This window comes from Typopeltis vanoorti, chromosome 18 (genome assembly GCF_054136105.1).
Source record: "Typopeltis vanoorti isolate ZY-2024b chromosome 18, IOZ_Tvanoo_1.0, whole genome shotgun sequence".
In the NCBI taxonomy this organism is placed as follows: domain Eukaryota; kingdom Metazoa; phylum Arthropoda; class Arachnida; order Uropygi; family Thelyphonidae; genus Typopeltis; species Typopeltis vanoorti.
Genome location: NC_143566.1, coordinates 61,362,562 through 61,387,028, shown reverse-complemented (window position 1 = coordinate 61,387,028; position 24,467 = coordinate 61,362,562). Strand labels below are relative to the sequence as shown.

Sequence of the window (24,467 nt, the reverse complement as noted above, 5' to 3'; positions counted from 1 at the left end):
AGCCAACCCCATAGAATTCTTCATCATGCTGCAATGAATATGAAATAACTCTTCTGAATGCAGATGGTATGAGAGTGACAAAGGCAAAAAATTGTTCAACTAATGAATTGAACATATATATACATAGATATCTGTTACATTTTAATGACTAAATGCCAAGGATTTACAATCAGAACTTTAATAGAACACTACTAGTTTCGTTGGAAAGCCAACTTCATCAGGTGTAACAGCATAAAATGTAAAACAGAAAAACCATAAAAGCATTGCATTTCCAATATAATGGAACATGACAATTAACTGTAATAAAAGTTTAACTGGGAGACTGAGTTCTAGTTAAAACGTCACACATATGCGTGCGTGTGCACCAATACTGAATGGCAGAACTATGCGAGTCTGGCAAACTGTAACTTAGGTTACCATTCATGTGGGAGGCATCAAGAACTATTTCTTTCGATTCCAGTATTCGTCTCTCGAGTTCGTTGTAATATTTGTGAATGTTAGTTGTTAAATTTCAGTCTATTTGATGTTGGAGGCCTTCAACATTGGTGTTTGTAGAAAACAATATATGGCTGGACAAGGCATTGGCCCAAATTCTGTTATAAGAAATGTCTCTCTGGTGTTCTTCTAAGCAGAGAAGGATTGATTTTTCAGTCTGACCATAATACAGTTTACAGCAATCACAAACAATTTTATAAACACCAGGAAACTGAAGATGATTGTGTTTCTCTTTCAGATGGCTTAAAATAGACCAGAGCTTGGGTAAAGTAGTGAAACAAAATCTTGATATTGTATCTCTTTAAGATTTTTGCCAGTTTTGGGAGAGAGAACTAATATAAGGTAAGGAGATATAGGCTTTGAAATTAGTTGTATCCTCATTTGGTGGTTGATGAAGATGGTGAAAAAGAAGTCTGTTTATATTTTTCTCAGAGTATCCATTTTGTTTGAAGATACTTTGGAGGCGTTTTAGTTCATTTTGAAGCTTTTGTTTGTCTAATAACAAGGATCTGGCCCTATGGGCAAGAGTAGAGATGACACCAAATTTCTGTGGTGGATAGTGGTGAGAGTCCGCATGCAGGTACCTGTCAGCATGCATAGGATTTCTAAAGATTGCGAATTCAATTTTTTCAGGTGTCATTGTTAATTTAATACCTAAAAAAAGGAAGGGAACTGTCCACTTCTAACTCTGAGGTGAATCTGATGTTTGAATGAGTGTCATTTAGATGATTAAGGAATATTTGAAGAGTCTCAGCCATGTTCCCAGATCAGGAAAACATCATCTATATAATGCAGCCATATCTTTTCTTTGGATTCAACAAAGCAGAAGAAATAACCTTTTCTTCGAAATCTTCAAGAAAGATGTGCACCAGTACCGGAGATAATGTGCTATCCATGGCTGATCCGTTATTTTGTTTGTAAATCAAGCTTTCAAATTTAAAATAGCTGTAATTAACACAGTGAGATACTAATGTGAAGATCTTTTTTGAAACCTTGTTTTTTTAACAGAGTGAGAACATCCTGGGAGGATACATTAGTAAAGAGAGATACAACATCGAAACTGGCCATAATATCGGAGTTGTTGATTTTGACATCTTTCGTCTTAGATACAAAGTCTGCAGAATTTTTAATGAAAGAAGATTTACCAGTGGGCATTTCAACGAAGAAGCGAGATACTTCGACAAGTTATATGTAGGTGAGTCGATACTTTCGACAATAGGTCTTAAAGGAGTATCTTTGGAAGACCATACAGTCAGGGAATAAGTGGATGAAGTGAGCGGAGAGAAAGGCAGATATTTCTTGGTAATTCTGTAGTAGTTATCAGAAGATTATTAGTGCAGTTGTGAAGCTCCCTAGTTTCCTGGTGTTTAAAAAATTGTTTGTGATTGCGGCAAACTGTATTATGGTCAGACTGAAAAATTAATCCTTCTCTGCTTAGAAGAACACCAGAGAGACATTTCTTAGAACAGAATTCGGGCCCGTGCCTTGTCCAGCCATATATTGTTTTCTGCAAACACCAATGTTGAAGGCCTCCAACATCAAGACTGGAATTTAACAACTAACGTTCACAAATGTTACGATGAACTCGAGAGACGAATACTGGAATCGGAAGAAATAGTTCTTGATGCCTCCCACATGAATAGTAACCTAAGTTACAGTTTGCCAGACTTGCATAGTTCTGCATTTCAATATTGGGGCACACGCAAATTCACATACATGCATGAGCGTGACATTTTAACTAGAACTCAATCTCCCAGTTAAACTTTTATTACAGTTAATTGTCATGTTCCATTATATTGGAAATGCAATGCTTTTATGGTCTTTCTGTTTTACATATTTTTATGCTGTTACACCTGATGAAGTTGGCCTTCCAACAAAACTAGTTGTGTTCTATTAAAGTTCTGATTTTAAATCCTCAGCGTTTAGTAATTAAAATTTAACAAATATGATAACAAACCGAGTAAACCAGCATTCTAATAATAATAATAATATATATATATATAATCCATATAAAATTCATGGTGGGAAAAAAACAACATCCAGAATAACTGAATGCTTCCCTAAACACAGATAAATGATGTTCACTATCATTTTACATGAGGTAAATTTCAAAATGAAAAATTTTTTAATACAACTTGCTGTACTTATTTATGCAACCTCAATGAAAGTCATAACACTGAAGAAACAAGAGCTATTAGAAAGGTTAATTAAACCGCAACAAAAGCTGTTTATGATAGATCAACACACAGCACAAATGAACACAGATTTACAGAAGTGTTCTGGGAAAATCTGAAGCAAAAAAAAACAGAGCTAAAATAATAATAAATAGCTGTCTGATTTGTTCCCTAAGCATGAATTAGCAATTACTAACATCATGTTCCAGTACCAACATGTACTAAGTTCAAGTGGATGGACTACATAAGAATTGTGTGCTTTCTCTTTAACTTTCTCTGGACCACTCTGATGATAGTAAAATCAGAGTGGAACAGGAGGACTTAGAGGATTTTTAAATAAGAAGAAATTAATGTTGTAATGAGCAGAATAAAAATGACTATCAAATTGAAAAGGCAAATTTATAAGAAAGTTGTAAAAATGATTACACATTGAACAGCTTGAAGATGTGAATTACTAACTTCAGTGTGCATATATCACAAAAAAAAAGTGAAAGAGTGTGAAAACAAAAATCAAACTTTAGAGGCCCTACAGAAAGATCTGACCAAAGCACTCTTAGGAGTGAAAAAAAAAAATGTGAAGCAGTTACAAACACAAAAAAGCAAGCATTCTCTCATTATAAAGATAAATACATTAAAACTATGGTGAATAAATTCCTGACCAATAAATCTGCACATGCTTTTAGTAAATACAGAGAAAATGTAAACAGGTTAAATCATGTTAACAATTATTTTGGCAAAAATATTAAAAATAAGGTGGCAAAACTATAGAGAAAATGTAGACAAATTAATTCATGTTTAATTTGGAATGGATAGTAATGGACTATGGATAGTATAATGGTTTCACTGATCAGAGATTGGCTCTTTCAATGATAACAGCTAGTTGTGTATGATGGAGCAGCATCTCAAAAAAGGAAGGTAATCAGTGGCATGCCCCAAGGTTCTGTTCTTGGGCCCCCTTTATAACTTGTTTGGAAATGATATATAATGTGGACTGACTGGGAATCTTCAGTTGCTTGTTGATGATTCAAAGTTGGGAAGAATTATAAATAGCACTGCTGATGTTTATTCCTTTCAGGAATATTTCAATAGACTTTTCACTTGGACAAACGAGTGGGGGTTGTAGCTTTAATATTATTATTACGGGCGACTCCAGGGAGTCCTTAGACTCATCGAGGGAGGCCCTAAACATCATGTCTACACAACTATTCGGCATTCTCACAGTATCTATCATACCTTGCCTTGAACTCATTCACTGTCAGAGCAACCACAACAGACTCTGGCAGATTATTCCACTCATTTGCCACTCTAAAAGCAAAGAACCCAGCTCTAACACCCTTGCTCAGCTTCCATAGATGTCCCCTAGTTCTCCCACCACCAGTCCCGATCTCAAAAATATCCTCTAAATTAATCCTATAGAAACCCTTCAGTAATTTGAATGTCTCAATCATATCTCCCCTCTTCTACCTATCAACCAACTTCTGCAACCCACAAATCTTCAACCTGTTCTCATAAGGTTCATTCCATACACCTGCTATCATCTTGGAGAACGCGCCTCTGGATCCCCGCCACCTCCTCCCCATCAAGAAGAAACCGAGGTGACCAAATCTGGGCACAGTAGTCGAGATGAGGTCTTATCAGAGCCCGGTACAGAGGTACAATAACTTGCTTGTATCTGCTCGTCAAAGTATTTTTCAACAACCAAGTGATTTGATGAGCTGATTTAGTCATGCAATGTCCCCCTAAACTTCATCTTCCTATCCACCAACACTCCCAAGTCCCTGGCCTCATCAATCTCCTGGAGAACAGTTCCACCAATGTGGTATACTGCTGCTAATCTTTTCACCCCAAAATGCATAACCTTACATTTTGTCACATTAAATTGACATCCATTCTCCTTAGCCCAGAACTCCAATCTATCCAAATCATCCTGCAAGATTTTGACATCTTCTGCATTCGCTATTGCCCTACCCAACTTTGCATCATCAGCGAACGAATGAACTATTCCTTTTAGATCCTTCCCTATATCGATAATGAACAAATTGAACAGCAGTGGTCTAAGAACAGAACCCTGCAGCACACCACTAGTCACAGACTGTCTTTTGGACTCTACTCCTGAATAAACTACTCTCTGATATCTCTCCATCAACCACCCACCTATACATCTCACGTATATCCTGTATATCCAATCCCATATGTTGCAGTTTACAGATTAGAATTCCATGTGGAATCCTGTCAAATGACTTAGCCAGGTCCAGCAGTATCACTGTAAACCCATTACCCTTATCCAGTTCAGCTGTCACTGTGTTATAAAACTTGAGCAAGTTACTGAGGCATGATCTACCCTTCACAAAGCCATGCTGTCCCCCATACAGTATCTCATTTTCATCAATCCATTCCTGTATTTTTCCCTTGACTACTTTCTCCAAGACCTTGAGAACGACTCCTGATGTGCTGATCGGTCGGTAATTTGCAACAATAGTTTTGGATCCTCCTTCACGCAGCGGAACTATTTTCCTCTCTTTCCACACCTTTGGGATGAAACCAGACCCGAGACTCAGCTTAAACAACGTGGTCAAGGGCACTGATAATTCTTTAGTTGCTTCAAGTAAGACTCGTGCCGGTATACCATCCAATTCCACAGATGTATTCACATTAAGGTTCTGTAATAGACTATTCACTTCCACTTCATTCATCACAATTCCCGTATAAACTAATGGTTCCTTCATTCTTTCAATGTCACCACCTGGATGATATACTCTTGCAAAGTGCTCACTCAGTAATTCCACTATATCGACTGATTTAGTGCCTCCTTACCATCGGCATTCCTTAAAATCATTCTGCCGTGTACAGTTTTTTTTTTTTTTTTTTTTGCTTGCAGCATATTGAAAAAATTGTTTGGGATTCTCTTTAGCTTGCATAGCTAGTTTCCTTTCATAATCCGCTTTTGCTTTTCTTACCACACTTGTTACCTTTCTGGCCTGTGCTTTATACCATTTGTGTGCCTGCAGGTCACCTTTCTCTTTAAATTCCCTCCACAGTTGTTTCTTTTTTTTTCAGCTCAAGCTTAATGGTGTTATTCATCCATTTATCCCTTACTTGTTTCACTATTTGGACCCTAGGTATACAATCAGCCATAACGTGGTAAATGCTCCTTGACCACTTCCCATGCTCTATCGACATCCAGCCCTTGCAGTTTGACATGCCATGGCACTGAACCAAGCAATGTCCTAAGCCTGTCATACTTGCCAGCACGATAATTCCACATATACCCTGTCTTAATTGAAAATTCCACACCTTTAGTCACCTCCCAGGTCAAGACCTTATGATTACTCTTACCAATAAGTAGCAACATAATATTCATTACAGTCAAATTCTCAGGTGCTATTACCAGGTCAAGCACTCTCGAACCCCTAGTATTTTCAATTACATGCTGTCGCAGATAGTTATCCCTTAATAATTGAATAAAATCCAGTTCCTTCCTCACATGTGTCCTCTGCTCCTTCCAATCAATGTTACCATAGTTGAAATCCCCCATAATAATTACCCTCCTTCCACTCATTTCATCAATTTGTTTATGCATACTATCTCCACATCTATTCCATCACCTGGTCTATAGCAGCACCCAATTGTATATTTTGTTCTGCCGTTCTCAATCTCACACCAAATTGCCTCAAATGAGCTCTTTTCACTACCCTGCAATACAACTTCAGTTCTACTTGGCTGTAGTTCATCAGCTATCATCAATAACACTCCTCCCCCCATTTTATTCTCTCTGTCCCTCCTAAACACACTATAACCTACACATTCTATTCCACTAACTATATCATCTTCCGTCAGCTATGTTTCACTAATGCCAATAACCTGTGGCCAGGAAGAGTCAACCAAGGCCAAAAATTCTTCCTTGTTCCTAATACTCCTGGCATTAGTATACATGAAATACAGAGGTCCCTTTGTCCCACCCTATCTTGATGCATTATTCTAACTATCCCATTCTGATTACTTGTCCTTAGTACTGGCTCGGGAACATTATATACATTCTTACACTCAACTGTCTCACTGATATTAATAAGTGCAAGGTGTTGCATTTTGGAGTGCAGAAATATAAGGCTGTGTACTATATTAAAGATGCCATACTGCAGGAAGTGGATGAGATTTGAGAGTGATGGTGGACAGCAGACTGAAGTTTAGAGGGCACATTGCAAGTGTTGCAAAAGCTGCACATTGTAGTGCTGCAATGATAAGAAGTACTCTAACATGTAGGGATAAGGAAGTGGTTGCGTCACTGTATAAAGCACTGGTCAAACCACACTTGGGCTATTGTGCTCAGATTTGGTCACCTGGTTTTCAATGTGATGTGGAAACATCGGAGAGGGTCCAGAGACGAGTGACTAAGGCAATATCAGCACTCTGGACTATGGAGAAAGGTTGAAGAAATGTGGATTGCAAAGTTTGGTGGATAGAAGGAAAAGAGGTGATATGATAGAGATATTGAAGTTAGTGAGAGGATTATATTGGATAAATCGAGATGGGATTATAAAAGAGTAGAAGGTGAGAGGGGAAAAACCAGAGGCCATCTCTGGAAGTTATGTAAGAGTATGGTGAAGACGGGTGCAAGTAGTAGATTTTTTATATGGATAATTGTCAGTGAATGGAAAGCATATCCAGAATACATTGTTAATGCAATAAGTGTTAGATTTTAAGATTCAGTACAATATATATGCTGTCAGTTGAATGAACCTTCCACAATGAGTCTACCAACTCCATGGAGGGTGCAATAATAATAATAATAATAATAATAATAATAATAAACAAAAAATATGCCCTCCTCATTATGTGAGGAATGCAAGAATTAAAAAGGAAAAAGGTGGTCATAAACAAAACTATGAAATGTTGCATTCGCTTGCAATTTGTGGGAAACTACTGCAACTACACAAATCAGAATTTGATTATTTTAGCATTGATATTGCTAAAACAGGAATTAAATTCAAAATGTAAATATACATCATATAAGCAGATTGAACATCAAAAAAAAAGGGGGGAGTCTGAAAGAGTTGTATATGAGAAGATATTAGTAGTAGGACTTGGTATGGCCCAATTAAACCACTGTTCATGAACGCCAGAAATATAAGAAATAAGGGAAACAAAATTTATCCGGACAGGAATAGAGAGAAAAGGTTGTTGATGAAGAAGAGGAGTTACACCTCTGCAATATGTAACTGCAAGGAAGAAATAGTAGAGTGATTTTCAGTATGTGCGTGAGGTAGATGAGGACAGAATGAAATATTCAGTTAGTTATTACTACAGGCATGGCTATGTGGAAGGTAGTGATGGTAATGGTAATTCAGACTGGAATGATTGGAATAAAGACATAACATCCAGGGAAAAGAGAATGAATTTCTCATTTTTGACAAAAAACTACCTCAGGCAGCATGTAACAGAGGGGATGTTAAGATCGAAAGTATTAGATCATACTATCTCATTACAGGATGTTATTATAAATGAGGTGTCCAACCTCTCTCCATTTAGTGAGAGTTACCATGATGTGATCACGAGTTGTGGCCAGGCATATAACGACTTCTGTGAGAAAGGAATAAACACAAAAGTACAAAATTGCTGATTATTAAAAGCTCAGGAGACAGCTTCCATTTGTATTAGAATTAGGAACTGGATAGTAAAGAGATCGATACTGCTTGGACCCTACTCAAAAACTATCTAGGAGAGGCAATGTCTAAATATATTCCAAGGATCAAGAGACTGAATAATGCAAGTATGAAATGAATAAACAGATTAAGTATGCAATCTGGAAGAAGGCATTATGGACACCTTAGAGGAGTGAAATAATATTAATATGTGTCTATGGAAAAACTCCCTTAAAAATGAAGAAATTAAGAATCTGGACATTATTATCATTCAAGAATATGTAAATAGATCTAATCTATGATCACCAAAAGGAATCCAAATCCTCACAATGCATAAAATGACGTGTCCAGCCTCTCTCCATTTCGTGAGAGTTATCATGATGTGATCACGAGTTAGGAGACAGAAATATCACAGCTCAGTAGTTAGAAGACAGAAATATCACAGCTGACAATTCTGAAGACATGAGAAGTGACAGATCAATAAAGAAAAACTGTTGAGAAGGTGGGGGAGGGAGGAGGAGAAGTAATGATACCTTAATTGAGTTTTAGATTTGACAAGATATTATGTTTTTGTTTTCATCCATAAACATAATATCTGTCAGTATAAGATAACAAAATTTTGCATGTTGAAACAACTATTTCAAATGCAGAATATAGTGATACATTTTATGTTTGTATATGCGAAATAAGAACCTTAGTAACTGCATCATAAGGATGTGTTGCAATGTATGCTATTGGCTGAAAAGACTTGGGTTTGAATCCCATCAACAAGTAAAGAGCCTTTATATAAGGCTTTTCAAATGAATGCAAGCTAATCTCATACTGGAGGTGGAAGTATCCCCTAGACAAGTATGCAAACCAATTTCATGAATACACACACCTACAGATATAATACATGTGCCTTTTATGGCATGCAGCACAGGAATGACAAGCCAGTGCCTGTAAACTCCAAGCAATGGGATTAAATCTTTACAGGATGGAAGAAATCAAGAAGATATGAAGGAAATATGACTTCTGCCATCAAGACAGTTCTCAGCAAATCACCACAGGTCTAGTTCCCACTGATGAGACCGCAATAAATATCAAAATTAGAGCAGGAAATGACTCTTCAGTGCATGTGTATATGCAATACAATGAGTAACTGATAGGAAGCCAGCTATTCAGATAAATATCCCAAAGATGCTTCATGTATACAGTCTCCCACAGTGAGTCTCTGACTCCATGGAGGTCAGTTATTACTACTAATAATAATAACATGTATGTATGTATGCATGCATGCATATACACACTCTTTACATAATAAAATATGGATGGAATATATATATATATATATATATATATATATTTTTTTTAAATACTCTATAACATAAACTTATGGGGATGGGAGAACTTGTACCACCTTAATTCTGCTGAATTATCAAAATATCCTTTATAATTTTTGATTATATGTGCCAGATGAATATTATGAACAGAATCCATTTTCTTATTACGTATTGCCAAATTTGTTGAAAGTTTAATTATGATGTAAGTAGTATCTATGAAAGGAAAAAGGAAACCAGAGAAAATTAGTTGCTTACACAATATCACAAGAAAGACTATCAACTTCTTGTAAAATATTTTCCACTTCAGTTTGTGTAGCACCTCTTAGGTTCTTTTCATTGATTGAGAGAAGAAAATCTCCCACTTCAACTTGACCATCTTTTTCTGTTACACTTCCTTGCAGAATTTCCTTCACCACTATGCTATTTAGAGCTTCTATCACATCTACTGATATACCTTTAAAAAAACAAATTTTTTAAAAAAAACACTGCAACATAACTTCATCTGTTCATAAAGTGAAAAATGCTATGTTTGAAAATTTACTAATATACCATAAACACTATAGCTAATATCTAATCCGAAGGTATCTGAGGTGCTCTTTACACCTTCCTGTCCTTTAAAATATTTAAATATTTTTCAAAGTGCATGGAGCCTAAACTCAATAATCATTAATTTTTTTTCCTTTTTAAGATTCAAAATTCATAAATTCTTCTGAAGATTTTCCTTTCCCTTTGTGTAACATAAATACGACATCAGAAAAATTCAGATAATTTTGAAAACCAGCATGATAATGATCTACTGTAAGGTAGTATGTATATATGCATTACAAATGTGTCCTTAACAAATGAAAATGTTAAGGACACAATTCAGTTTAAATAACAAAGCAAGAATGTTTTACTATAAAAAGAAACAGATTAAAAAAAATATATCATAAAAAAAAAGTACGAGAAGTAGACTTACTAATCAGATAGAAGATAGAAGTTAATAAACTTTGAGTGTCTAATTGTGAAAACTGAGATGGGTAACACTTGTTGCAATTTAAGTTTTTGTAAAGTAGGTGTGTAGTGTTTTTCAGACTAGAGATGGAAAATTAATATTATTATCTGCGAGGTGAATCTTGAAGGTTTGGGGATTTTACATGCATTTAATTTGGAATATATAATATTATTAAAACACTTAAGGAATAGAACAACGTAGTTAAGAATATAAATTAAATTAAACTTTAATAAATATTTTCCGATATTTCGACAACGTCACATTGCCATTTTCTAAAGGAACTTACAAAAATGTTATGTGCATGTAGGCACTACAACACAGAAACTGGGAATGAAGAGATGAAGCTATTGTTCTCCTAACAGTCCTGATGGTGCCCTCTAGCGGGCTAAGTAGGTGTTCTTGGTCGTTGGGCTGAAGGTCTGCAGATGTAGGCCTCCCAAATTTGGGGCAGTCGCATACACCCAAATTTGTTGAGGTTTGGAGAATTTCTTAGGGCTGAGGCTGATTCCATAAAGAGTCTTTCAAATTTGTATTTGCTACGGTGTATTACTGTAGCTTTCTTCCACCGTATTCTGTGGTGTGTATCCAGAGCATGGTCCGCAAGTCCCGAATGACTGTATTTGTGAAAACGGATGAAGTCCTTGTGTTCCAAAATTCTGATATTCGCTGTCCTGCCTGTTTGGCCAAAGTAAGACAGTTTACAACTGCAAGGGACCTGGTAAACACCAGGTAGGTCTAGGGGAAGTGGTTGGTCTTTAGTGGAGCGGATAAGGGATGCCAATTTTCTGTAAGGTTTGTAACAGGAGGTCAGGTCATGTTTTTTTAAGATTTTGGTAATCTTTTTCGAGGTGCCTCGAATGTAAGGAATGGTGATGGATTTAGAGTAATCCTTGTTGTGTGTGTGTGGGGGGGGATCTGTGGTTTGTAGGTTCTAATATTTTTTTGATTTTTTTTGGGGGGGGGGGGATAGCCATTGGCTGAGAAAGTGTTGAGAATGTGGTTTAGTTCAGTGGTTAGGGCCATGTCGTTAGAACAGATTAGTTTAGCCCTGTTGTATAGTGTTTTCACCACTACATATTGTTGTGAGGGGAGTGGTGGGATTGTTGGTGAATGTATCTGCCTGTATGGGTGGGTTTTCTATAAACTGAGAAAACCAAGGTTCCATCAGGCTGGCGGGTGACTAGTGTGTCTAGGAAAGGGAGGCTGTTGTTTTCCTCTCTTTCCAGAGTGAATTTGATTCTGGGGTGTTGGTTGTTTAAGTGTGTTAAGAAGGAGAGAAGTGTTTCAGAGCCATGTGGCCAAATATGTTGGTCGATTGGTAGAGCCTCTGCTACTAATGGCTCAGTTAAGTAAGTTTGAGCGCGGTTAGTAGTTGGAAGGGGGCCAATCGTTCGATGCTGTCGGCACACTCTCCCTCGATGAGTCTTTGGACTCCCTGGAGGTGTCAAAATGATAATAATAATAATAATATCGAACACATCATCAACGTAGCGAAGCCATATGGTTGGTTTTTGTGGGGCAGAGGCTAAGGCTTTTTCTTCAAAGGTCTCCATAAAGAAATTGGCCAAGGGTGGGGAGAGTGGTGAACCCATGGCTATCCCCTCTATTTGTTTGTAGAATTTTCCCTGCCAAACGAATTTTGGAACACAAGGACTTAATCAGAATTTCGGAACACAAGGAGTACATCCGTTTTCACAAATACAGTCATTCTGGGCTTGCGGACCATGCTCTGGATACACGCCACAGAATACGGTGGAAGAAAACTACAGTGATACACCGTAGCAAATACAAATTTGAAAGACTCTTTATGGAATCAGCCTCAGCCTTAAGAAATTCTCCAAACCTCAACAAATTTGGGTGTATGCGACTGCCCCAAATTTGGGAGGCTTACATCTGAAGACCTTCAGCTCAACGGCCAAGAACACCTACTTAGCCCACTAGAGGGCACCATCAGGACTGTTAGGAGAACAATAGCTTCATTCCCAGTTTCTGTGTTGTAGTGCCTACGTGCACATAACTTTTTTGTAAGTTCCTTTAGAAAATGGCAATGTGACGTTGCCGAAATATCGGAAAATATTTATTAAAGTTTAATTTAATTTATATTCTTAACTACGTTGTTCTATTCCTTAAGTGTTTTAATAATGCATAACCAACGTATAAGCCTGTCTACGAGAATGGAATATACAATAATGAAAACCCAATATATAATTTGTAGCTATACTACAAATTATATATTGGGTTTTATCCTTTATCCAAGTGTAAGCAAGCAAAGTTTGTGCCTGAATTACTTTCAGGACTGAGGCAACTTGTGGTAAAGGTGGTAAAATTTCTCGTCACTTGCCTTAGTATCTCCCATAATGCAAAGCACATCTCCTTGCAGACATGCATAATGCTATTCATTAAGGGAAGGGCCACTACCCAGAGCGGTTTCTACCTTTATTGAGGTGTCATCAGTGGGAGCCAGACCCAGAGGTGGTGATACTAAGGTGGAAGTAATGGAGAAGTCATTACCTATACAAGTTGCTAAAGGGTGTCACACCCTAGTATTAAAATTCTCTGGATTAGAGATAATTTTTTTGTCTTTTTTTTTTTTTTTTTTTTTTGTCTCACTTGGCTATGCTACTAATTGTATATTAGGTTCTTTAGGTGCAAACTTTGTTTGCTTACACTTGGATAAAGAATAGAACCCAATATATAATTAGTAGCATAGCCAAGTGAGGGAGAAAAAAAAAACTTCCTTCAACTTATCTCTAAAGATAAGTCCTGATACGTTCTTGGACACAGTTCCCTATACTTTAGGGAACTGTGTCCAAGCATATACAACAGTTGCCAGATGGGTGGCCAAGTTTAAAAGTTGGCATCCTGAGACAACATATGCCCCCAAGGTCAAGAAGATCTTCCACAATGATTACACCTGAAAACATCGATGCAGTGCATGCTAAAATCCTTGATGATAAACGAATACCAGTCAAAAACGTTGCAAAGACTCTGGGGGATTTTCAGGGAATGAGTTGGGGTCATTATCCACCAACATCTGGACATGCAGTAGCTCTCAAAGAGGATCCCTAAATGTTTGAATCCCAGCCAAAAAGAATGTGTGTATAACACTTTGTGGGGAATATATAGAATAATGCGCAAGTTACATGGTTCTACCTCAATTCCTTCATGGTGATTATCACAACTTTTCAGCACACCATAGTAAATACCAAACCATATTCTATCTCAAAATGAATATAAGCACAAGACAATCAAAAGATCATATCAACTTACTCACACAAGAACAAAAAAACCATAATACAAAGTTGCAATAACCCTTCCTTATACCCAACACATAATGGACAAAATTTCTAAAATACTTTAAAGACATAACGTCAAAATATATGACTCCAATCTTTAAGATCAAGATTTTTACATCCTCTTAAACTATGTTTGCCACCCCTTAATCCAGGTATTTATAACATCTACTGTTATATCTGGCATACGTTGTTGTTGTTATTATTATTACACCCTCCATGGAGTCAGCAGACTCATCTTGGAAGGTTCACTCAACTGACAACATATTTATCATATAGAATCTTAAAATCCTTAACTTTCCTTGAATTAACAACACATTCTGGTAATGTGTTCCATTCACTGACAATTTTCCATGTAAAAAATCTGCTTCTCACCACACTTTTACATGCTATCTAGAACAAAAAATTCTATGTAATATATAAGAACATATCAAAGATATGACAAAGATAATACACAAGTCAGGATTAACCTATCATACACCCAAGGAATGTTATTCTGTACTTTGTCAGAAAAGAGAAATGTCATATGTGAACCATAAGTGTTTATTAAAAAATTTAAGGAAGTTTCTGAAGTGTTATTCACACCTAATCAATGTAATAAAAACCAAGGCATTATTTTACACTAAATCTGGTCATCATTAATCAATCTTCACATCCCTTGACTAGCTTCAGCAGAGGTTCTGTACAACAATATTGATGTATGATAGATGTTACCCTATTTCAACACAGTTGCCTTGCAGGTAATATCACTTGAACAATCATCCAGGCACCACACCAATCTAATCAGTGGTTAAAAAACAGTTACCAACTGCTGATAATTACTTATTATTTAACTAGCTATAGCAATATCAACTGCACATCTGTAATAACATTATTCTGATTGTTATTAATGACATGAATGGCAGATATACAATCATATCATGAAGTATTATTATTATTATTACTATTATTATACAAACACTTCCTGGAGTTCCTCCCTTGACAAGTCTAGGGAGGCAACAGTAAGATGCATTCTAACAGCGATAATGTTTATCATATGTTGTCTTGAATTGGTTCAATGTTTGTGCACTCGCCACCTCATTCAGAAATACATTCCACTCACCAACCACTCTCCATGCAAAAAAGTAATGCCACATTCTCTTATGCCCCACACCTTTATAGAATTTCCAAGAATGACCAGTTGTCTCTAACCCTTCCCTCCTTCAATCCTTTGAAAAATATCCTGGGTATCTATTTCATAAGCATCCCTTAACAATTCATATGTCTCAATCATATTGCTCTGCTTCTGCCTATTTACTAGAGTCTGCAATTTACATTCTCTCAACCTGTCTTCATAGTCAGCATTCCACAATCCCAATATTGCTTTTGATATTCGTTTCTGAACTTTATCCAGATATGATCTAATCAAAGTCTTGTACAGTGAAATGACCACATCCTTATCTCTACTTGTTAGTATTATACTTAGTATATGGTATTTATTTGTGTTGTTTTTATCACTTTTGCAATGTGTCCCTTGAACTTCAATTCTTTATCCACCAATATCCAAGATACCATGCTTCCTCCACCTTCTGTAATATGTCTCCAATATGATACATAGCTTTACTTTTTTTTTGAGATCCAGAGTGTGCAAAATCTTACATTTACCGATGTTAAACTGGTATTCACACAGCGGTCCTAGAACAAAACCCTGTGGGACTCCACTCTTAACTCTCCTCCTGAGAGACATGGCTCCTCTATACAACACCATTTGATATCGATTAGAAAGCCAGTTGGCTATCCAATCAACCAACTGATTTTTTTTTCCCCCAATCCTATTTGCCAACTTATACACCAGTTTGTTATGTGCAGCCTGTTAAATGCCTTTGAAAACTCCAGAACTATCACCATATATGAATTATCCTTATCCAGAAGTTTAATCACTTTATTATAAAATGTAAGTAAATTAGTAAAACAAGACCTCCCTTTAACAAACCCATCTTTTCCTTATCCACCCAATCCTGTATTATATTCCTAACCAATCTCTCCAAGACCTTTAAAACCACTCCAGAAATGCAAACTGGTCTGTAATTTGAAACATCTGTTTCGCTTCCACCTTCATGCAATGGAACAATCTTGCCTGCCCTCTTTCAACTCATTAGGGATTGTCGAGGATGCTAGAATCTAATTAACCAACTAAGTCAACAGAAGTGTCGGTTCCTTAGCACGTTCTTTCACAACACATTGTGAAATTTCATCCAATCCAATAACCTTATTAACATCAAGATGAGTTAATCATAGACTTCTACCTCATTTACCTTCGAGGAACTGAACTGAAGTATTGATTCCTCAACTTCCTGTTTCCTTAGAATAATATCACTACCATCAGTATGAAAAACTTTAGCAAAATGATCACTGAAAAACTCCACAATAACTTCTCCTTTGGTTACTCTTGTGCCATCTTGATCCAACAGTGTTATCCTCCCATAATCATTCATTCTCTTGCTAGCTCATAATAGAAAAACTCCCTAGCATTTTTCTTAGCCTGTTTCGCTAGTCTCCTCTCATAATCTGATTTCGCTTTTCTTGTTATACTTGTCATTCTTCTTGCCTGCACATTATAGATTGCATTTAACTGTTCATTTCTTTCAAGTTTATGTTTTCTCCATAATCTTTTCTTCTGCAATTGTTTCTTAATTTCTCTATTCATCCATTTAACACCTCTTTTGTTAATCTTTTTTGATTTACGCACGCAATCTGTTACTCATGTTAATCATCATCAAATACTTCTTATCTATGATCCATACCATTTTAATCTCTTTTCCTTCAAGTTCTTTTTCCTACCGAAAGCCTTCAAGCTGTTTCTGAGTTTTCCACAATCTCCTGCCCTATAGTTCTGGATGCTTTTACATGCTTTCATACCTCCCAGGTCAGGACTATATGATTACTGTCACCAACTGGTGGCAATGTTGATATGTTGTTGACAATTACATTATCTGATGTTATTACAAAATCTAATACACTTTGCCCATGAGTTCTTTCCATCACTAACTGTTAGTGATGCCTTAAGAACTCAAGAAATTCTCTTTCCTTTCTCTCATAAGCTATTTCTTCTTTGCAATTTTTTATATTTCAAAAATCGAAATTTCTCATTATAACTTTTTTCACTAGCTAAACTAATTTCCCTATGCATTTCCTTCTCTCAACTTGTTCATTATTCCCAGGTCTGTAGCATCCCCCAACTAAATCTCTCTCTCTCTGAACATTTATTTCACATCAGACACTTTCAAAATCACTCTCTCAATACCAGCTGAAATGCTGAAAAACCTTGGAGAGAATGCAGTCAACTGGATACATGATTTATGAAACAAAATCTGGAAGACTGGAAAATGGCCAAATGACTGGACTACTTCCACCATTATCCCAATCTACAAGAAAGGCAATCACAAGAAATGTGAAAACTACCACACCATTGCCCTTATCTCACATACCAGCAAGATTTTACTGCATATTATTAAGGAAAGATTACCAAGTTTTACAGACCATCAGATCTCAGAAGAACAAGCAGGATTCAGAAAAGGTCGAGAAACTAGAGATCATATATCTAACATCAGACAAATAATCGAAAAAGCAGGGAATTCAACTTAAGCCTTTATCTATGCTTTATAGATTACTCCAAGGTCTTTGACTGTATGAGATGGGATATTTTATGGGACATCATGCAAGAATCAGGAATACCAAACCATCTAGTAGCCCTCATAAAGACCTCATATCAACAAAATCAAGCAACAGTAAGAATTAAAAACTCAGTGTCTCCTGCATTCCAATTTGAAAAAGGTTCAAGACAAGAATGCATACTCTCACCATTACTATTCAACCTTTACAGCGAAACTATAATGAACAGATCTCTAGAAAAGTGAAATGGAGGCATGAAATTAGGTGGCTGAACAATCACTAACCTATGATACGCAGATAACACAGTGATAATAGCAACAAATGAACAGGAATTAAAATCCATCCTAAATCAATTAGAATGGGAAAACTTAAGCCATGGTTTACGAATAAATCAAAACAAAACCAAAATAATGGTTTTAAACAATTCAGAAGAGATAGATGTAGAAGGAATTGAAATTGCCGACAATTTCAATTACCTTGGAGTGATAACAAAAAAAGATGGATGTAAAAAAGAGATAAGAAGAACAGCACTAGCTAAGAAAGCGATGAATAATTTAACTAAGATCTGGAAAGACAGGTACATCTCCAAAAAGATCAAAATTAAGCTTGTAGAAACCTTAGTTTATTCGATCTTTCTCTATGCTTCTGAATCTTGGACAATAACAAAAGATGACAGAAGAAGAATTGCGGCATTTGCGCTCTGGTGCTGGAGAAGATCGTTAAGATTGTCATGGACAGAAAATCGAACAAACAAAAGTATCCTAGAAGAACTGAATATCCACACAAGACTGATAAACATAATTGACAAGGGAATAGGTATATGTGTGTCCAATATTTTGGACACATATGTAGAAGGGAAGACAACTGCCTGGAAAAAATAATCATCTAGGGTAAACCATGTGGGAAAAGAAAAAGAGGGAAACCACCCTACAACTGGATTGACCAAATATCAATCACTGGACTTAAACTAGAACAAGCAATAAGAGAAGCACAGGAGAGAAATAAATGGCGAAGCATCATCAGGAAGGTCATGAGTCCTCAGACATGAGGAGATCCGAGAGAGAGAGAAAGCAATTACCCTCTACTTCTACAGACTTACAAGGACAACTCACTTGCCATCATTAGTAATACAGAGAAGATTAGAAGCGGGAACTAAACTGGAAAGATGGAGAAAAGTACTGGAAGAGAGAGGTATGAGACTGAGAAGAAGTAAGACAGAGTATATGTGTTGCATATTGGGCAGCGGCCAGTAGACAGACCTGGAGCTGGAAGGAAATGTCATCAGGAAGGCGAGGGACTTTAGATACTTAGGTTCAACAGTGGAAGAAGATGGAAGAGCTGAGAAGGAAGTGGGATGCAGGATACAAGCAGGTTGGAGGAACTTGAGGGAGATGGCTGGAGTGTTATGCGATAAGAGGGTGCCGATCAATCTGAAAAGCAAAATCTATACGACAGTAGTGAGGCCAGCTATGACGTATGCTATAGAAACTGTGGCCCTGAGGAAAAATAACATCAGCAGGATGGAAGTAACAGAGATGAGAATGCTTAGGTGGACGTGCGGTGTGACCAGAAAGGATCGTCAGAGAAATGACTATGTCAGGGGAACAGTGAAAGTTACAAACTTAGGAGCAAAGATATAGGAGGCAAGGTTGAGATGGTTTGGTCATGTGATGAGGAGGGAGGACGAATATGTGGGAAGAAGGGTCATGCAGATGGATGCGCAAGGAAGGAGGAAGCGTGGGCGGCCAAAGAAGAGATGGAGGGAGCTGGTAGAAGAGGACTTGAGGATGAAGAACTTGGATGTGGTGACAGCCCAAGACAGGAGGATGTGGAGGAGACTCATCATCAACAGTGACCCCACTTAAGTGGGAGAAGCTGCAAAAGAAGAAGAAGTAATACATCCCCTTCCTTTTTTATAATTTCTGTCTTCTCTAGAAGTACTATACCTATTAACTTCAATTCCAATCAAGATATCACCATTCCAGTCACCCATGTTTCTGATATACCTATTAACTGAGGGTGGACTGTAATAACCAATGCTATAAACTCTTCTGACTTAATCCTTATACTTCTTGCATTGGTGTATATAAGCAGAGGAAGGTATTTAAGCTTTTCCCTTGATTTTCCATTTTTTCCCTGCCTCTCTGTCAATGTTATTTCTAACAGCCATCCTCATTCCTTTCCATCCTAGCAACTCACATTTCCCTGATCTGATATCCCTACATTTTCATTAAACAGTAACTTCTGTAAACATTTACTCTCATTCTTATTTAAATGCAAACCATCATCAGCATATAATTCCTTGCTCCTATCTAATCTATCCTTCTAATCTAGCTACTATTTCATCAATGTCCTTCTCAATTCTCCACTATAATATCTAGGCAGCACACTCTTGCTCTTAAATCTAAATCTTCAACATCTGCCTCAAATCCCTTGTCACACGATTTACACTGCTTCTCAAATTATTCATCCCAACCATTACAATGATTTCATTTACATTCTCACCTCTTTTTATAGCTCTAGTCACATTTTCTAAAGTACCTCCTGGCAAACATTCTTTAAAGACAACTTTACTTTTTACTTTATGAATCATTGAATCCCCTAGTATCACAAATTTATTTTAAGTACTTTCCAAATATTGGAATAGTAAGAGTGACCACAGGTAATGTGGTTTTTATATCTAATGCTTTGGAGCAAAACCACTTGAATTTTGTCTGGTCTTTTTTCATCTACAATTTATTTATCGACTAGATATTTTAAGAAGATAACATAAGAAAACATCTCATGATAGTTTCTCTTTGTTTATGGATGAGTTCAGCAAAATGTGTATGCATCAATCAGATTAATTTTATCCCTTTGTTCACAGGGTATTTCAAGACTCTAGATAGATGGAATTTATTTGCAACCCTTAAAAAATTTGTTGAACCACGTGATTAGGAACACAAAGGAATAAAGTGTGTTGACATTGTATGTTGCAATAATTATGCTTTGGTTGGATGGAATGTATTAACATTTGGTATTTAGGATGGACATAAGAATATGTTCATGTGTTCAATTTTGGTTTCAATACAATTATTTTAATTAGCAAAATTTAGCAAAAAAATAAAATAAAATTTCAGAACAATGGCTGAATGGAATTTAATGATATTTTGTATTAAGGATCTCTATTAAAAGCATCTATTTAAGATCTATGTTAAATTCTTTCAATTTGATTGCAGTTGGGCCATTTGTAGTTACACAATTAAGCAAAACAAAATATATCTGCAGTGTGTTAGTTAAAATGCATTAATGTTTCATAAGCATGCTATAACATCTAGCATTCTAATTTTTTACAAAAGCAGCATCGCTCAATACAGCTTCTAAAATAATAAATTTGCCAAAGACATCATGACAGTAAAATAATAGAAATATCAGCAATTGAAAATTCAACTATGAACAATTTCAAATTGCATTATAAACAATTATAAGAACTTGCAAAGCTATGTTTATTTTAATCATATGACTACAATGCAGTGGGAGCCAGGCCCTAGTGGAAATACCAGGCAGAAGCATTAGTAGGTCATCTCTACCTATAGGAGTTGCCAAATGGTGTGCCACCCTTTTTTAATAAATTACTCTGGATTTAGAGAAAGATGTTGAAAAAAGGATTAAACTAATTTTATTATACTCTAACCAAGTGAAAAAATAAACTTTCAACATCTTTCTCTAAATTCAGAGTAATTTATTAAAAAAGGGTGGCACACCATTTGGCAACTCCTATAGGTAGAGATGACCTACTAATGCTTCTGCCTGGTATTTCCACTAGGGCCTGGCTCCCACTGAAGAGACCTCAATAAAGGTCGAAACTAGTCTGGGTAGTGGCCCTTCCTTTAATGCATAACATTAGACATATCCGCAAGGAGATGTGTTTTGCATTATAGGAGATACTGAGTTAGGAGTGTTGGTAGCTTTCTCCACCTTTGCAACGAGTTGCCCTGGTGTTGTATCACTTTACCCTAGTCCTGAAGATACTTCAGGCGCAAACTTTGTTTGCTCACACTTGGATAAACGATTAAACTAATTTTATTATACTCTAACCAAGTGAAAAAATAAACTTTCAACATCTACAATGCAGTGCAGTAAATTTTGTTCTTCAACAAGACTCAGGTTAAGATGATAATGTTTTCCACCTCCCTTGTTATAATTCCATTTTTACTGAAAAAAAAAAAACTTGAAATAATAATTTTTTTCATTATAATTACTGTTTTGATTATTATAATTGAACATTCACAAAGTGACAAGAGTCCAATTAGGTTTGCTCTAGGTCCACAAAGCCAATTATACTACACAAAAAAAATCATTTGCACCCCCCCAACACTCTCTGTGAAAAAACTGATTTCTCACTTCCTTGCTCAGCCTCCTCCCATGTGCAATTCCAGGACAGACCTCGTCTTTTCTCCTTCTCTCTGTGCTACCCTTTGGAAAGTCTGTCTAATGTCTATTTGGTAAACCTAACAACAACTTATCTTTATTATATAGCCCTCCTCCTATTCAGCAAACTCTGCAAAATACACTTCTTCAATCTCTCCTCACAGCCAACATGTTGAAGTCTTAATATCATTGTTATCTATCTTAGTAACAATTTCTAAAGTTTTGACAACCACTTCAAATTTGTGTGATCAGTTTTCTGCACAATAGTCCAGCTGTGGTCCAATCAACTCTACAAAATGGAACTACCATATCTTATCTCTGTTGCTCAGTGTTCTTCTCACCATTGCAGCAGTCCACTGGGTAATCTTCACCACCTTTGTAACATGGCTCCAAAATTCAACTTCCTGTCAACCATCATCCAAGAACCCCTGCCATTTTCTCCAGTGTAATCCTGTAAACATGAATGAATTATGGAAAACACAAGAGAATTTCAGAAAGAAAAGGAAGTATTCATTTGTTTTATTGATTATAAGAAAGCTTTTGATTGTGTGAATCGCAACAGACTGTGGATTGTAATGAGATCAATGGGAATACCTGAATATCTAATTCTCTTGACAAGAGAGTTGTATGAAAACCAAGAAGCTTCAGTAAAAACAGTCTTTGAAGAAACAGACAGTGTTTGAGTGGAAAAAGGGCTGCAGAAGGGATGTATATTGTCTCCCTACTTTTTAACATTTATAGTGAACATGTTATGAGAATAGCTGACTAAGGAAGATTTGGAGCAGTTGATTCTATTGGTTAAGAGAGAAAGTAACAAAGCCGAGCTTAATTTAAACATCACCAAAACAAAAGTGGTGGCTTCTGGCAATTTAAATGAATTTATAATAGAGGGAGAAAATAGAAATCATTGAAAGTTATGATTTCCTGGGGTCCAGAATCAGAAATGATGTTCAATGTGAAGATAAAATTAAAAGAAGGATGGTCATGGGGGAAAAAAGCAACATCAAACCTGACAAAAATTATGAATGATAGAGGTGTAAGGCTAGGGAAGTTAGAATTGTCAAAGCAACAGTAATTCCAGTGATGTATGGATGTGAAAGCTGGATTGTTAAGAAGAAATATAGAAAGCAAATTGATTCATTTGAATTACGGGTGTGGAGGAGACTATTAAATCACATGGGCTGCAAGAATGACCAATAAGATTTTAGAGAATATAAAGACAGAATGTTCCTTAAGGGTGATGACCGCTAAACAGAAGTTTATGTACTTTGGAGATATGTGAGCTGATGAATCATTGGAAAAGGCAGTTATGTTGGGGAAGATTGAGGGAATGAGAAGAGGAAGACCACAAAAAAGTTGGATGGATAACATAAAAGAACTTACCAACTTGAATTTACAATTACTGAAAGAAAACATAACAGGCCAAATAGGATGGAGGGCTTTTGTTCACAAGATCACCAAGAGTCGAAAACGACTGGATGACACATAACAATCCTGCCAATAGAATACAGAGTATTCCAACTCTAAATCTAAAACTTTACATATTAGTCTATGTTATATTAAATTAGCACCCCATCATTCACCCATTTTTCTAACAATTCAAATCCTCCTAAAGAGCAACTACGTTTCAAAAGCATTTTTAATAACTATCCCCAGCTTTGCATCATCTCCGAACAAACTGTATGTGCTCTTGGAATCCAGTGACAATATTATTATTATTACACCCTTGATGGCAGACTCATTATGGGAGGTTCATTCAACTGACAACATATTTATCATATTCTTAACAACATATTCGGTAGTGCATAATGCATTCCATTCACTCATAATTCTCTATGTAAAAAATCTACTCTTTATACCTTTCTCCATCACATTCTTACATAACTATGGAAATTACTTCTATTGGAATTTATTGATCAAGTACATTTTGGAAACAAAATATACTTGATCCGAATATATATTATACCAACTAGTTTTTCACCAACTTAGGCTGTTGGCATCTTCAGGGTACATAACTGATATAAGGCACTTTAAGCTAAAAACTGTTACAAACTATAAATCAACCAATTCCAGTTATATTTGACAAAACAAAACGCATACAATACATGCAAAGTGCGTGCATGATCTCACTTGTTGTTATTTAGGAACGTTCTATAATTGGCACTATAATTTAGTTCTTGTATGTTTAGAGATCTAATAAGGGTCTTCCAGATCTCGGACAAAATTAATCTTAAGGTTTTGTACAAAACGGGCAACTGTTGTGGCTTCTTTAATAATTCGGGAGTGGAAATCCTCCTCCATGTAAGGAATGGAACTTTTTTCCCATTCTATGATATGGTTAGTTCTTGAGAAATGAAAAGAAGATAGACCCGATTTTTCTTCTCTGTTATTGTTGATGTGTCCCCTTTGTCTAATCTCAAGGCTTCTTGAAGTCTGGCCGATATAATTTAAACTGCACGAGCAGGGTATGTTGTAAACTCCAGCATATT

General features: G+C 36.3%; 1 protein-coding gene across 3 annotated transcripts in view; it reads right to left on the bottom strand.

Annotated features, from left to right (window-relative positions):
• Window positions 1-24,467, bottom strand: part of LOC150096712 (multiple PDZ domain protein-like) — a 1,501,001-nt gene that overhangs the window by 591,258 nt on the left and 885,276 nt on the right. For all 3 annotated transcript variants that reach the window (XM_090408593.1, XM_090408594.1, XM_090408595.1), the window contains one exon: window positions 9,886-10,084. In XM_090408593.1, the coding sequence (XP_090264719.1) occupies window positions 9,886-10,084 (199 nt within the window). The remainder of the gene's footprint in view (window positions 1-9,885; window positions 10,085-24,467) is intronic.